Source organism: Branchiostoma lanceolatum, chromosome 9, assembly GCF_035083965.1.
Source record: "Branchiostoma lanceolatum isolate klBraLanc5 chromosome 9, klBraLanc5.hap2, whole genome shotgun sequence".
In the NCBI taxonomy this organism is placed as follows: Eukaryota; Metazoa; Chordata; class Leptocardii; order Amphioxiformes; family Branchiostomatidae; genus Branchiostoma; species Branchiostoma lanceolatum.
In genome coordinates, this window is record NC_089730.1 from 12,660,934 (window position 1) to 12,677,388 (window position 16,455).

Sequence of the window (16,455 nt, forward strand, 5' to 3'; positions counted from 1 at the left end):
GGTGAAGGGGCTGTCTTACCGATTTCCTTCCGACTCTCACCGCTGGCCATACCAGTCACAACCTCCACTCACCCTCGGGGACAATCTCGTAAGGTCGATAATTTCCCCCGAGAGAAATTACTTTCATTTGAAGAAAGAAGGCTTTTCAGACCTTCAAAAGTATTGAGCATGACAGAAACCACCTTGCAATGGTATAGAGCCCCGGGGCGATGTTTGGCGTTTACCTAGTTTTGGTATATCGGGGTCTTGCCCGCGAAGAAAACTGATTCGACTTGGATAATATCTTAAGGTCATGAAACGACCCCTTAACAGACGAGTGGGAGCCCACTTGCCCACTGTCTAGGTTCCACAGAACAACTATTATTCTAATCCTGCTTTATGCTAATTACAGGGAAGACGCAGTCTCGTTCTGACCGGGAAGCAGTGCTAGGGAACCACTGAGTCACCGGCGTGATTTGCATGCCGGGTACAGACCCCCGGTCACCAGACCAGCACCGCTGCTCGGAGTGTACGCACGGCGAACTTCGGTCGCGCTCTTTACGGCTGAGCTGGGTCGGTTGTCTTCCAAAGGTAAGGAAACTTCAAAGACGTTTCAATCACTGACACAGTCCACACTGTGTTTAGTTGTCGCTATGTAGTTCATTCACACCGAACTGTGAACTTCTGATCGATGTACCGTTAGACTGGCACGTTGTTTAGAGTGGCTATAGCTAAGCGATACCCTGCGTTTCCAGGTAAGTTGAGCTTGCTTGCTGTTCACTTCGTGCCACAAGTGGTTCTAATTCAGCCGTGGTTCACTTACACTTGGCTATCATAAGTTGTAATTTGCTTGCAAGCGGGCGTAATATCAACTATACGGCAAGAGGAATGTTGCATATAGACGAATTGCGCCTTTGCCGACATCAAAAGTCTCTTTTGTTTTTGCCTGTCTCGTCTGGTAGGAAAGTTGTCAAAAAGCCTGAAGGCGAAGTTAGATGCCGCATAGCCGACGTTCAGAACTCCCCACCCACACATCCGCACAACTTGTTTTGATTTTTCTTAATGCCGATGCCAAAGATGTTGACCCGCACAAAGCTCTCCGTCTGGTATATCTTTGACAAAGCGCCAGCGCCACACACTGTCGGCCTTTAGGATGTTTTCCTTTCCTGTGGTCTTTCTGGGGACAATTTTAAATGACTACTGGCATGTAATAATTGGAAGTTTAGCAGCTGGCCACTACACTACTAGATTCCGCTACAGCTAGACTGTATTGAGATCACGTAACGTTCTTTACTTCAGTCAACTTTATCAATGGGCTACGGAACTGGGGTGTATGTGTGAGTGCGTTCTCATGACACTTGAAAGTGGTTTAGAACTTTGGAAGAAAATATCTCAGTCGCACCACCACATTCTGATCAGATGTGCCGCCGGGTCCTGAAAGAGTTCACTTCCTGCACTTGGCGTTACTACTTCTTTTGGAGATGGGAAAGGAAGGGTAGATCATAGATGTGATAGTTCGTGCCGGCGGCGGCTTCAGATTGGGCGTGTAGCCGCCACTCTGATGGCACAGATTGCGTTCTCTAAAGGACCCCGCTTCTGTCTCTGGTATCGCCGCATCCTTAGCGGCTCCTAATCAACAAATATACATGTATTTGTGGTCCCGACGGTCTTTCTAAACGTTTTGTTGCTCAGTTTGTAAGTCTTTCGAGCATTGCATTTTTTGTAGACACCGTAGTTAGGTCAGCTGTCAAGTGATGAAAAAAATACGCATCACTTGAGAGACGTTCAAACAGGGAGAAACGGCGAAAAGAAACGAGGGGACACCAGACATCTGCTTGGAGATGAATACCCTCACAGGATAACCCCTATAAAGTGAGTGACTCAAACTACTGTACTATTTTCAGTTGTAGTCAGACCTTTCCGTTTTACAGACATTCAACAAAAGGAAATGGAGAATGACACATTTCGCTACATGTCTTTTTTCTTAAAGACTTCATTTATTTTTTATTCATTTATTGGATTGGAGTGAACACGTTGTTACATGAACAAACAGCCAGGGTTGCCCAACTAGCGAATGGCTAGCCCTTCATTGCAGCCACAGTTACGTTTTTGCGTTTCATTTTAAAACAAAAATTCCTGCCCGCCCACGCCTACGTTCCAGAGTGAACATGACCTTGTCGGCGATCCAGCTTGAGACGTTTAATCCTTTAGGCCTAGATATCTATCTCCGAGGTCCTGTTCAGAGTGGACTGACTACACAGGGAACGTACAGATCTGTCTCTTGTCAGTCAACGATTCATGGTCCGGCCTTCAACGTTTTGTCGTACGCGGAATTTTCATACGTCTGCTATTGTCGTATAGAGTTGCCGTGATTGGATCGTATTCCTCATGACAGGACCTCACACAAGCCATCCCTAACCTTAACGGGGTTCTGGCCATAAACCTTGAAGATTATTGGTGCTCAGGCGGACAGCAGGTTTACGGGCCGGGCGGGATGACGTTTACAGGCTTGCCCTTGTAGCTTGTCAGCCGGCCGGAGAACCCAACATTTACATCTGTTTTACTCACATCGTTAGAGGCTACACAACACGAGCTAATTCTGGTCCTGTCTGATCCACAAAACATCAGGGGGAGCACAGGCCGTAAGGTGTTAACCTTCGCACGCAAATTTTCACACAGCAGGGCGACTATCTCCTCACATTTATGGCGAGTTCAATGTGAATCTCGCATTAGAACGTTTATGAGAAGGACATTTTTTTTATGGGAGGTCCCAATCTGAACCTTACCTCAGGGGTGCAGAGGTCAACCATTCCTTCCTGTAAACCGCTTTCTTCGGAACTACAGTGCAGATGGTGGTAAATTGTGACTAGACCGCGCAAATAGGTGAACTCTGGGTTTGGTTTCCCGGGGCACGGGGTCAGCTCACATGGGGGAGAGGGGGGATTCTGTGCGTTATCCCCTCCTGAACCTCGAGTCGGTGCGACATCCTCTTTGGATGACTGGCGCTATGAAGAGGCATTAGATGAGTTTCAAAGGATGTTATCGAAGGAATCATTAGCCTTAGGGGTGGGGGTGAAGTGGACAGATGCTAGAGCGCTTGCTGTTTACGAAGTTACGACTGATCATTACTGACATTTTAAGAGGGGAAAGCGATTTCTCTCACCACCCCTGTTCCCTGCTTTTAGGCTTGAGAAAATGCCTCTAGACCAATCCTCCTTTTCTTCTGTGATCGATACTTCGTACCTGAGATATCTAGCTAGCTTCTAAAGCCAGTTAAATGTCCGCTTGAGATGTGGTCTCGTGGTGCTTGAGTGAACACAGTACAGATCTCAAGCCCCTGTACTTAGTAGACATGTCCGAAACGTCGTCGGACCGACACGTTTCACAAACATATCTTGGGAGGTCCCCGGGGAGGGGTGGTTGCCGTGGATACCACTCAGGTGTCCCTGCCGACGAACCACGGCCACAAGTTCTCTGTTGTTTGGAGCACCACTTGGCGATCCGGTGGGAGATTGCCCGCGAGATGTTGTCAAGATGGACAAGGGCGACCGAGGTCGTCTGCGGTGTCGCGTGCATGTGTAGCACATTGTATGCATGTGCAGTTTGATGGCATTAGTTTCTCAGACAGACGGAGATTGGTAGCTATAGGATGATGTGTAACAGTTTGTCTCAACTTTGAAATTACACTAATGTGACTCTTTAAACATGAAATTGTGCGAACTATAAACGTAGGGTTTGGGGCTAAATCTAAAGCAGGTGTTCTGATTGCTTTTCATTTCCATACAAAATTTATAGTTCTAATTTTAAGGTTCACAACGGTGGGTTTATTGCAGAACACATGTTGTCTTGATCCCTGCCTGCCCACGCTAATAAGAAACGGTAGGGGTGAAGTCCCTGTTTTACGACTGATATTTAGAAAAGAAGAAACAGGTGGTGGTTGCTAGGTGTAGGAATACTTGCTACAATTCAATAGCCTCCACCAGGCTCCGTGGATCCCTGGAAAAATAGTAGAAATTGGCCCAATAGAGGGAATAGTATGCTAAGGGAGTCGGCTACGGAGAGAGGGTCGCCTATTGGACACGCTCTCCGTAGCCGACTCCCTATTCGCTTAAGTTGGCCAATTTCTACTATTTTTTCCAGCGATCCACGGAGCCTGGTAGAGGCTAACAATTCAAGCGCAGGGACTGTGTTTTGGAGAAGAACAAACGCTCGTCGAAAATTTCGGTCCCGACATGCCCTCAATTTTCTGTCGTATACCTATCGTCGTACGATAAGCATACGACAAAAAATTGAGGGCATTCTTAGGACAGTCCTGAGAGTGTCGTACGATATTCAGATGACTTATGACGACTAAAAGATTATCGTTGATGCTAGCTGACGGCCAGTTCCTCCATAGCTAGCTTTGCTGGAAATCCTACGACAAAAAGAATTGTACGACGAAGGTGACTGCGACGTCCTAAACCAATTACTCTCCGTACAAAATCTTACACACTGTTCAAGTTTTAGCTATGTTTATCACCAGGCGTAAACCCAATAGAAATTTACAGTCTGTCATACGCCTCCTGTTCCTAAAAAGCGTTCCAGCAGATCTGGAAGTCGTCAGGCTAACTGCGATACGTCTGGACCTTCAACCTCTATTGGCTCTCTATCTTAGCCGCACTCTACTCCAACTGGCTGGGCGCCATCTACGCTACCACCACAGATTCTCTCATGCCGTGCTACGCGATGTCTAACCTTACGAGAATCAGCGTCATCGTAGCCGCTGGTTAGATGTGTATCTTCTGTATCTGTATCTATATAGCCGGTATAACCGCCATTAGGCGTAACACACCAGCTTATCTTATCCATGTAGGGGACACGTTTACTTGTCGCCACAAAATAAGTCCTCAAATCAGTATCTGTACCAAGAGGCCTCGACGGTCTGACAGGCCTGAAATACCTTATTTGGAGAGGAGGCTGAGCTGCCAATCAGACACGGTGAATCAGATAACAGCTTCTAGTTTATAAGTCACGGGATTTCAGTGTTGTCTTGTAGTCAATGTCGTATCCAAACATATATATCAAGTTTATGTTGGGTTTGCTGACACCCCCCCAAAATTTCGGATTTTTCGTAACAACAGGTTCCCATATCAAAATTATCCGACCATGGCCTTGCATTTTGAGATATCGAAAACATAATTTGTATATAATTTGTAATTGGCATGTAGCAAAGGTCTGACGACTGCCTTAGTTGTATATAACAATGTCACACGACACTCTGCAATCCCTATCCTATTAGCATAGTAACCTTGAACGTGACAATGAAGTTATTAAGTTGTCAAGAATCCTAGTTCTTTTCGTTCTCAACGGAACACCTGGGACACCAAGTGCTATTTAAGAGCTAGGTCAATCCAAGTCCAGGGTGTACAATTTGGTTGATAACTAACTAAATCACAGGGCGCTAAGGCGCGAAACTGCAGCTAAGGCCTACTCCCCCCCGCGGCCGTGTGACAGTGGGACCTCCCTCTAATACGGGGTTAACAGGGTTTATAGTATTCCCACTGTGCATTGGGCAGACCGACAACCATACAATAATGCGAAACATTCTTAGGTGATTATAGGTTCCAGTTCTCGTTAAATTTCCCCCTCCCTTGACTTGCAAGATTGACCAGCGCCAACGCTACTACGTGACTAGACTTTGTAAGGCAGTCACCGGATGAAGGAAACCACTTGTCTTTGGTTAACGTTTGTGCCAACAACTGTGGCAATGATACAAGAATAGAAACCTTTCTGACTCCATGTCCTCTCTAGCGCTTCTAACTGTGCAAGTGTCTCTGGTCTAGATTCTATAACGCCGCACACACAAACCTATATTAAGCCCAAAACTTAGTCTGTTCCAGTATGTACCATTTCTCTTTGCCCTTGACTCTTATTCGCCTTATTACGTAAGCCTATGATGGCCCTTAGGCACAGCACACACGTGTACTGATATGCCAGTTGTCATGCCAGGCGGATGACAAACAGCGGTGGTTCTTGTAGTTAAACAGACTAGTTTTGCGGCTGCTGGAAATGATAAAAAGGCCAGTGTAAGGGTAAGCATCGCCCACCAGTGCAGGTGTTCGCTCTGCATGCAGTCGGTAGCTATAGGTTGTAAGGCGTTGGTTACAAAACTCTTGGTTCTTACTAGCGCCCCATTTAGCCCACGGCTGCAAAATCCTTATGTCATATTATTGTAGACACTAGCGAGATCATGATGCAACAGTAACGGATTGCACACTATGTATTCAGGGCACAACATCTTTTTCTACTGGCTGCAACTGTAACTTGACGACCCAGCGGGATACATATCATCATTCACTCAAGGTTAAACCCATACCCTGTAGTGAGCCATGCCGTTAATGTTACCGATAGTACCATCGTGCTTTGAGCAAACGTATTCGGTTATCGTTGGTTTGGCTGAGATAATAATCATCGACATCAAGATCTTCATCATTGTCTCCATGGATACTATGTGTTGTCGCAATATTACACACCATTGCCATCGACAACACGTAACAAGACACTACGTCTTCATTAGCGTCTGAGTGGTGGGGGGATACATCATGGTCAAAGCGATAACCCAAGAGCATCGAATGGCCACAGATCTGCACATGGAATCTGGTAAGATCTGGAGTAGGCGTTTATCTCAGTTTTTATATTGTTGACACATTTGTCAGATAGATATCTAAGGCATCATGCTTTATGTCAACTGCACTGGCCAAGATGCAAGTCGTCAACTGTTGGTGTGGAGGCACTTTGTTGTCCCGCCGTGGCAATCATGAGCATCTCAGATGAGGGACATCATCGAGGTGATCGTTACCAACCAAGTACTGTAACTCACTGATTCCTCTGACAATCTTCGCCACACACTCGTCAGTCTGGTCAAGACATATAGGGCGTATTCACGTGATGTCATCACCCCTGCCCTCTGTGGGCGGCCATGTTGGTGCTCACCCTGCAGCGAAGTTTCTCGGTGTCCGACGGTCTCTAAATTTCCAAGGAATGCGAAGTCGTCTGATCGCTGTTTTATTATATGCAAAGAGTCTCCAGCCTCACATCCTTTTCGCTACAAAAATCCAATTTCACCTACTGGAAATGACCCATTATCGACGAGCGAGGAAATGTCTTCCCCGGCAGCCTACAAACATGGCCGCTAAACTGTTTACAGAGTACGAGTACACATAAAATCAGTTCACAGCATACAAGTGTTCCAAGGCCTGCAACCACGTAGTACAGTGTCTTGAGTGTCGTGAAAAAATTTGTTGACACTGAGTACGTTATGATAGGGAAAGTTCGACGTTGAAAGACCCCCCAGTTTACGAACGTATCTCAAGCAAGGACTACACGGTGCCGCCACTGTGTTACACAACGGGTCTGTAATTTGCTTTTCGACCAGATACAAAGGATTCCATACACTCACGTTGATTCTCAAACTTCAACTATTTAGATCCGCTGTCCGTATGTCAGAAATCCACTTTTGTTTCAGTCGTTAGTCCCTTCGTATGTTCCCTCACCTACACGAGAAACGCCAAACCAATCTTACTGTTACCCGATCAGTGTGTGCTTTATCAGTACCAATCCAACATCTGACCACGAGACAAAACACCATGATTGTGAGACAAAACGTTTCGAAGGGAAATTGTGAATGGCGTAGAAAACATCTGCTATTTATACGGAGAGTTCCATAGGGCTCCATTGTCAAGTGAGCACCAACATGGCCGCCAGTGCTCGTTGCTAGGGGGAGGGTCACGTGACTGAATACGCCCTATACACAGTTCATTCTTAGATCAGGTAGCAAAGAGGCACCGACCGTAGAGATAACGGGATGTCTTTTTCTGTATCTATGATCTATTGTGGTTATCGTCTAGTAGACCTTAACTCAATACAGATCTTGTGGATGGATTTATTAATGAAGTGGTAAGAGTACACCCGAAGACGATTATTTTCTGCTTAGCAAATATCACCCATCGGTGGTTCTACTTAGAACAGCCAGATGTGGAGCGTGTGAACCAAACTGTACATTACGGAGAGTTCAACCTTCCTGGCTGACTATCAAGCTGCAAAGGAACAATAATGACGTGGCCTTGTTCACGTTACACGCCAGCCTGTGATGTTTGGTGCTGTGGTGCAGTTGCTGAACTTGCGAAATGACGTACTGATGTTGAAGTAGATACTGAACAGCAAACAGCCTTAGCTTAACAGGCAGTATGTTGTCAGTTGACGGTCGAGAACTCCTAAGTTTGCAGTTTCTTTGCCATCTGGATCTCGTGGAAAGCCGGCGTCAGGGGAACGGAAAGTTCGTTACAAAGTATCACAGCCCGATCTAATGATGAAGCCACTTGTCTGAATCAGGTGAATCTGATCTGCATCATCAGGTTTCTACATAGAGTGGTCCAGACTTACGTTCTCTTGAAAAAGTTGCTGCCACCGCGAAATCGACATGGCTGTGGTACCGAGTGCCAAGTCACAGCTCTCAAGTGATTCCCAAGCTAATCGCGATTTTTTGGCAGTCTTTTAGCCAAAACGTTCTCTGCACATAAGTGTTGCGCAAATTAACTGGGAACTCAAGATAGACCATGTAGTTGAGACCTCTCACCCGATAATGAAACCTTTCCTCATATTCTTAATGAACCATGGGACTCCATTAAGCTCACAGCTCTGTAGGGCTGTAGGGGATATTAAGAAAAACAAGAGATGGGGTAACGTGTAGGTACTAGGTATAATGTTACACAATGCATTGCTAGTGCAATCTTTGCCAAGTATCATTTGCCTCATTCCTTGTTTTCGTTCACGTAATTACCAATATAAACCCATCCAATTGTATCGTAGACACTGTTGGCAGGCGCATTGAATTTGATCTCAGTTTTTGGAACAGAAATACTGTACGTCAAAGTTTTGTGAGAACGATGAAGCGAATACATGGCTATAGTATGGCTACAGAAAATACAAATGGACAGACACCTACATGTCATCCTCCAGCACTACGTAGTTTCCTACTTTAATAGACTTATCCATCACCGGCAGACAAAGCTCACATGACGCCTGCCTCATTCCTGCTGTCCTGTACGGATTATGTGAAGAGATCCAACAGGTCCAAACAAAGCACCTACACAGTACGTCGCAGCAGATTAGGCACATTTGGTCCTTCAAGTCATTCATTTGGTGCCTCGAAATTGGCGGTGTCATGAAAGCTTGACATTCCCTCAGGATTGACCACTATTGTTTACACCGGGTTGTCGTTCAGCCGAATCAAGACTTATTAGGGGCTACAAGTACGACCTGCTACTTACTGGTCCAGGGGATTTCCAGGTGGTACACATCTCCAGTATTCAGAGCAACAGTCCTTCATCGAAAGAGTAATTAGAAATATGCTCCTTGTAAAGTTCACTGTGATCATGAACTGTAATAAGGGATCACGATTACTAGTAATACTACATGTACCAAAAATGTGGATTCGATGGAATATGATGTGACTTCTTAGTATCCTTTTTAGTCCGCATGGATATTTCTGTAAGTGGTTTTCATCTAGGTAGCTCAGTGAGGATTGTGTATGGATTTCATAGACTCGTCTAGAGCTTGGACTTGGACAAACGGATCGAAGGCTTTCACCAGTCAGCAGCAGATTCCTTGATTGTCTGTGTCCTTGACAATACACGACCAGGGCAGTCGACTATCAATTCACTTCACAGCATCCAGTAGAACGATTGACTGATCGCTTGTCATTGTTGCTTACAAAGCTACGTGTAATTGTCAAGCCTAAGTGTTGCTACGAAGACAAAGAAGTCCTTCGGTGACAGGAGGTTGGATACATATATATATACACTCTTAATTCGTCTGGAAAGCTTTTCATCAATTAGACTTCAACAGCTGCAGTAGTTGTTTTGGCAACCGGTAGTAAAACCACGATAGAGGAACACTGTGGGAACTCCTAATTACGTCTTATATATTTCTTCAACAGACAAGTTCCCCCAGCAGACTGCTTGCCATCCAGACGTTTGGTCGAATCTACGCCACATGTAGACCAGCCGGTCTGACTAGTGTATCAATGTGAAAGGGGCGTGATTGGCTTCAAGAAGAATGCTTCTTTTAGCTGTAGGTTAATCTCTTAACCTGGTAAAATGTCTGGTTGCACATCAATCTCTTCCGACCTCTGACAAAAGCTTTCCTCCCATGCAAGCGGGTTTTGTGGAGAGTCTAGATAGCAAGTATCCGAGCTAAGATCAAAGCACGTCTGGGAGAGTTTCTAACAGGACTTGATCAAGCTCAGGGGGCGGGATGTGTCCAACAGAGAGCTATCCAGAGACGTTTCTGCCAGATAGTGATATCCCTAGAGACTCTGCAAGGTGCAACGTATTATAAAGTACTGGTAGGCATCTCTTTGGGGATCAAGTCGGGCCCTTCTTTGACTTACAAGGATCTTTGAGAAAGAATATCATCTGAAACAACGTGAACTTTGAGCGTTGCCCAAAGGTGGCATTCGTGTCGTAATTCGTATTGCAGAACTTAAGTAGTAGCGTGGGTGTGGTTGCAAAGGTTGATGAACTTCTGTAGAGTTTCGGAAAGACATTCACTTGTATAGCATCCAGCAAGCCAGCAACCAATATGGTATGATAACGGTATTGATAAAGAAGAAACCCTATGTGGCTAATGCATGGGATGTCAGTGGGTGTCAACGTGTTCAATAGCATGAATGCAACTCTTCTGTAATGTTTTCATTGCTCGTGCTGAATCTTCAAAACCATCGAAACAATGATGCCTCACCTTCACGTTGAGTTCCTTTCCTGACCTCTGCCTGTCTCCATCCTTTGTACCGTGTTTAGAGTCCGACGCTCGGTGATCTGAGACAGAATATGAGTATGTAGTGTTATGACACAACGATGCCATTTCCATTGTTCTTAGATTTCCATGCGATAACAATTTTATTTTACAGAATTGAATTACCAGTACTACATTTTACGGATAATACGATATTGATGACGTTGAATTCGTAAAAAAGGGTTTAAAGAAGCGCTATACTTGTAGGACCTCAGTACTACTTAGTATACGTTTAGACAGCACAAGACGGCAGCTGCAATGAATTCTATAACACCTTCTAATCCAAGACGATATCTTACCTTTCTTTAACTTCGTGTTCAGGAAATCGAAGAATTCCTGCTTGGGTTCCCTTCGCACCGAATGAAGCTTTAATTTCTTCTTTTTCTTTGACTTCTTCTCTATGTCGTGAGTCGGCAGCTTGCCCTCTCGCTGCTTCTCTTTGATCTCTATCCATGCGTCTAAAGACTTTCCTGGATAAAATGGCAAATAATGATGGCTTCCAATTCGTCACCTACCAACAGGGTCATGAACAAGTCAAGTGTCAGTTGCTAGTGTGGCTATCAGCTTGAATTCACAAAGCAGCTGAACTTTATCTAACACCGTCAAGGGCAAGGGCTGCCATATCTTCGCAATTACATCATGGGTCTAGGATGTGGTTTCCTGTTTTTGAGGAAGATGAGGAAACCATACGAAGGTCAATTTGATACACTATATATGAAAACCATACATAGAGTCGATGATAGACCTCCTTCTGTGGTATTTCTTCACATACTCGAAGTTGATTCTAGTTACTCCAGCAAGGCTTTCTGTAAAACCTTGTATCTGGGTACACAGTTCATCCACAGCAAAATCCTACAATCTGACTAGCATTGTGGTATGAAGATTAATGTGGAGGCCAGAGCAACAGACTGTTGCCACGTCTTGTATGCATATGGTATGTTCAGAAACAGGTGTGCACTTTTTCCTTCCGAAATGCTCCTTTAAAGACATCAATCTTCGCCAGGTGGCGCTCGTGTTATGCATCACATTGAACAACAGAGTTGACATCAAGACATTTTGTTTAGTCTGGAAACAATACTACCAATCTAGGCGGTATCATTAACATCGTTGACTCCTGCGTTCGGTAATGCCTGATTTTTTCAATCAACGATTGCTTCAATCACTTCAGTAATGTGTTGATGCTGACCCCTTCGTAGCTAATTGCAAAGTATCCTGCTGGAACCAGGAAGACGTTACAAAAATGCCCCGGGGTAGATGGGCTAACGAACAGGAGTTAAAATAGGGACGGATACCATGTCTGGTCTTAGAGCGTCTGTCGACCTGATCAACGCAAGCAACGGGTATTGTAAGCAAGTCGCATCCTCAACATTACTGTCTGCCTGATCACGTTTATAATCGTTACCTATTCTGACAGAGGTGGGCTCATGTTTCATGCCTAAGCAACAGAGCAGAGCCACAGACGAAGGAAGACCCCAGGTGCTCTTGCCCAAAGGCTGGGCGGAGGAATCATTCCTGAAATGGCTGAGAATCATGCTCGAAATGTTTTTCTTCGCCTTTCCCTGCTGTAAATGACTTCAAGATGCACTCTGCTAAGCCCATTTCTTTAATCGTGACCAGGTCATGACCTGGAGAGGGTTATTACCTAAAATTTGCAAGGAAATTGAAAAAAGACCAACAGACTTAAGCAAAGATGAATGCCGTTCAGAGAAAACAGGTCTGTCTCTATTGAAGGGAACGTCATAATGTCAGTAAGTTAAGTCAAGGCTAGGCTATTCATATGATTCAAGCAGTTCAAGCATCTTGAAGTATCATGTGCTCAAAGACGTGAAACGTCAAGACTCTCAGGAGTATTCTTCTGATCTCGGCTCAAACAAGCCAGGCGGTTTCCACGGCAATCGGCAGGCAGATGAACAGTTCCAATCTCTCCAGCCAAATGGGTCAGTTTCTCATACCTTGAATAATGGTAAGTCAAATGGTACTTGGCATTAGTCCGTGGAAGCCGGCCAGACTGGCAGTAAGCTGGCAGCGCACTGTCCAACTCCACATTCTCTGGGCCATCATATCAACAAGCCCATCAGTCAGTTAGCTGGAGCTCTTCCCCACGCTCTGTTAAAGCAAGTAGGTCACGTAATCCTAATTGTCCGTGTATACTTTGCTCGTCAGTCTGGAGACGAACGTACATTTTTAGTAATCAATTTATCGGTCACCATCACGGCAGCTTTCCTACTAGCCAGCTGGCTGAGACCCAACTCCCCATGCTGGACACCTATTTGATGAGCAGATCCCTTGACTGACCCTGGATTGTGCTACTATGTAGAATCAGGTTGTTTCTCTCTGGAATGTGTATTTCATTAGCTGCACAGGAGTCAGATTGCGACGGGGCGTGTGTACTGGGCATTTAATTTAGGCAAGTGGCCAAGCAATATCGCTATCCTTACCTGCGCACCCACATTGCTTTAATACCATCTCACCTAACCTCTCCGTGCATCGTCTTCCGATACGAAACTTAGACAAAGCACATAGATTATGACTTATCCCATTGTTTCGTCAAGGGACATAATCCCTGAATTCTTTAATCTGTCGGCGATATGGAGGATATGCTTTGAGTCGAATCAGATTAGGGTCTGGCGGCGCTGAACGAATACAGGCTTACCGGACGTTACGCTGGGAATAGCAGCGATGTAAATCAAATCAATGAAGCTGTTTTTTGTTGGTACACGGCTCTCTCTGCCCGTATGCCTCTGTACTCCAAATCTCCGAGAAATCGGATCAGTCATGAGAGAATTATCATGGTAAACTCACAATCAACATACTCCAGCATCTGGAGTAAATGGCAAAAACAACACACGGTCCGAAACAATACTTCTTGTATCTTGCCTGCAAAGATGATTTGGGCAAACTGCCCACATATTGCAGTTTTTTGAAAGAGAAGGATACGGTGATGATGAAGGTCTGAAAACTTGATCTTGGTATAGCTCTTATTCTGCACAATCAATAGCTTAGGTCAAACTTTATGGGAACAACATGGTTGAGGTCACGATCTGATCACGTGACTGGAGCTGGGGTGTCCAGACACCGCCAAAGCTTACCACCCCAAAAGGGCATTGCCTCCTCTGCTGCTCATCGATCGCGCTCAGTCAACGGGACTTCATAGAGCCGCGCGGCTGCAGCGGGGGAGTGTGTCCTACTTCAAGGCTACAGGGAACGTTATCCGCCAAGTGACCGCGAGACTCCTCCCGAACAGGCGTTTGCAAACTTGGCAGCAGTCGAAGTTTTGGGGCGTGCGGCGCAGTTTCAGTGGGTAAGTCTTGCGAATCCCTGCAGCGTATTACCTGCGCCTCATAGGGTACTAAACCTGGTGGTAGGTGGTACAAGATCCAGTATCTTCATTACGCGTCTCTTTAATTTCTTGGTTCTTTGGGGTTCTTTCGTGATCGTTGTGCAATGCTCGGCTGCCAGGTAATCTGGGGTCGAACGAAGAACGTGGCTTTAGCAATCAGTTTTTTTGTAGCTAAACGATTCGGTTACGCTGAACTTTGCCTGGAAGCTCCTTTCTCACTGAATCTGCTCTCGCTTCGTCGACCCGTGGAACTTTGGGGTCAGCCAGGTGCTCTGTTCTTTGACTAGGGAATAATAAATTTTCAATTAAATGACAATCTTAAAATAGAATTTTCCTCATGAACTGACGAAGTACTAGTACTATTTGGCTTGATCAGCCTAGCTTTGGTTTTCAGAGGTCAGTGACCTAATTTGTGTGGTCACAGATATTTGTCACACATCCAGTGACATCCTCAGCGTGGAGGGTCGACATTCCGGGACCCTTCGGTCCATGCCTACTCGGGGTTTAATGATGGAACAGGATATGTTCAATTGATGCAACAGCTGATTTTTTCATTAAGTCATTACTGTTCTCCCCTTAATATAGCTTGATGAACTTTGCACAGAGAGCTAGTGGCTACAAGGAGTAGCCCTTGACTTTGACACCGTACCATAAATCAATAATTCCTGTTGTGGCATATTTTCGATACATTGTCAGATTTATAGACATTTAGGAGCTTCAGACATAATGTTCAATCAAGCACATCTATTTGTCATACTTCTTCGAAGCTTCACACGAAATGTTTCTTTGTCTGAAAGTTCAGGTCTGTGGGGAAGTTAATCATTTATGAAATTCTTCACCCAGAGTGGTTGTTGCCAGCAGCCACAGTGCCACACTATCGCCTGTGAATAGTTTACTAGTCGCCTCGTGATGTTTGAAATCTTATTGGCATTGATTAAACGTGATGAGTGATGTTACCACTAATCTGTGCCACCATGTCCGTCATCTCTGAGGTTCCTTTGATGCCTCCATGGCCCTACTCAGACCCAGACGTGTCCATGTTTGTGTACTGCATAGGGAGAACTGACCCCATCAGATCAGAGGTCCCCACAGTCGTGACACACACACACGGTTGGTCGGACAGAGCAGGGCAGAGGTCAGGGCATTACCGGACCCTTATCTTCTAGCCTGTGTCTCAGGACAGTTGTGGGAGGCAGACTGGCATATATACTATCATATACCGGGTCGCTTGTCAGGGAGAACACTTCACAGGTCAACATCGGGCACGGCCCAGTGAATGAAATGTGCCCTGTCTCATCAATGTCCTATATCTGCTGCCTTGCAGGTGACCTCCGTGCTTAGTCTTGAGATGATCTTTACAATATCTATACATATGCTTCATGCAGATCGATCCAAATCGTTGTCTGGTACGTTCCTGTAGAATGCATGACGAACCGGTTTCCTTGGTAACGCCCCGGCACACAGCAAAGGGGTGCTCATACCGGTCCGAGTTCAGGAAGGCACATGGAACCTTACGACCATGTTGGCATACGTTCCTGACTGACGTCAAGGACGACTTAATTAGTGGACTTCCTTGACAAGGACGTATCTGGATAAGATTAGGTCCAGAAATGAGGATGTAGAAAATACCTGAACAACAGAGACAGCAATAGATGGACTAGCTGGAAAAGCTAGGCTGGAGGCACTTGTCAATGTACGTTGATGGTGACGTACGTTTTGTTAGTGGATACTATTTCACTGTTATCTCTGTCATTCCGGTGTTTAGAGAACGCGTAATGGTCCCCAACCAGTGTGGGCGAGGAAGCAAGACGGCGTAGCGGCGCGCCATGTGGGTTGAGTTTGAGTTCAGCGCAGTTCAAGTCCGAGGTCTTCTCTGTGACAATGGAAACCAGACGACCACACCCACCCACAGGCGGGGTAGAATGACGTTTCATGGGGTCCAAGTCTTCGTTCCTCTAAGTTACTCCTGAAAGATACATCGGGTATCAAACAGGAATTTTGGGCTTTGTTGTCCAGATTGTTTAGACGTTTACTCGCGAAATTCTTCAAAGTCGCCATTAGTGAATACTAATGAATTAGAACAGAAGGTTATTCTGCTGATGCACGTCCTATCTAGTTATGCTGAGGCAAACGCGTTAGAACAAAGGGACAGTGAATGAAACTAACGCGTTAGAACTCAGGGACAATGAATGCCACGACCCTCAGAATCCAACGTAAGGCCAACGTAAAAAAAAAACGGCAACTACTACCCCACCCGACCAAAACTTCTGCTTGGAGAATAAAGAATTCTTGCTATGCTACTA

General features: G+C 45.4%; 2 protein-coding genes across 5 annotated transcripts in view; one reads left to right on the plus strand and one right to left on the minus strand.

Moving 5' to 3' along the window:
- The window catches only part of LOC136441756 (tenascin-X-like), an 87,571-nt gene that overhangs the window by 12,592 nt on the left and 58,524 nt on the right, over positions 1-16,455 (plus strand). For all 4 annotated transcript variants that reach the window (XM_066438210.1, XM_066438213.1, XM_066438214.1 and 1 more), the window contains exon 2: positions 392-570. The gene's annotated coding sequence lies outside the window, so the exon portion shown is untranslated. The remainder of the gene's footprint in view (positions 1-391; positions 571-16,455) is intronic.
- The window catches only part of LOC136441760 (zinc finger CCCH-type with G patch domain-containing protein-like), a 98,097-nt gene that overhangs the window by 11,610 nt on the left and 70,032 nt on the right, over positions 1-16,455 (minus strand). Inside the window, exons 11-12 of the mRNA XM_066438223.1 lie at positions 11,112-11,282; positions 10,759-10,835 (exon numbers count right to left, since the gene is read on the minus strand). Of these exons, the coding sequence (XP_066294320.1) occupies positions 10,759-10,835; positions 11,112-11,282 (248 nt within the window). The remainder of the gene's footprint in view (positions 1-10,758; positions 10,836-11,111; positions 11,283-16,455) is intronic.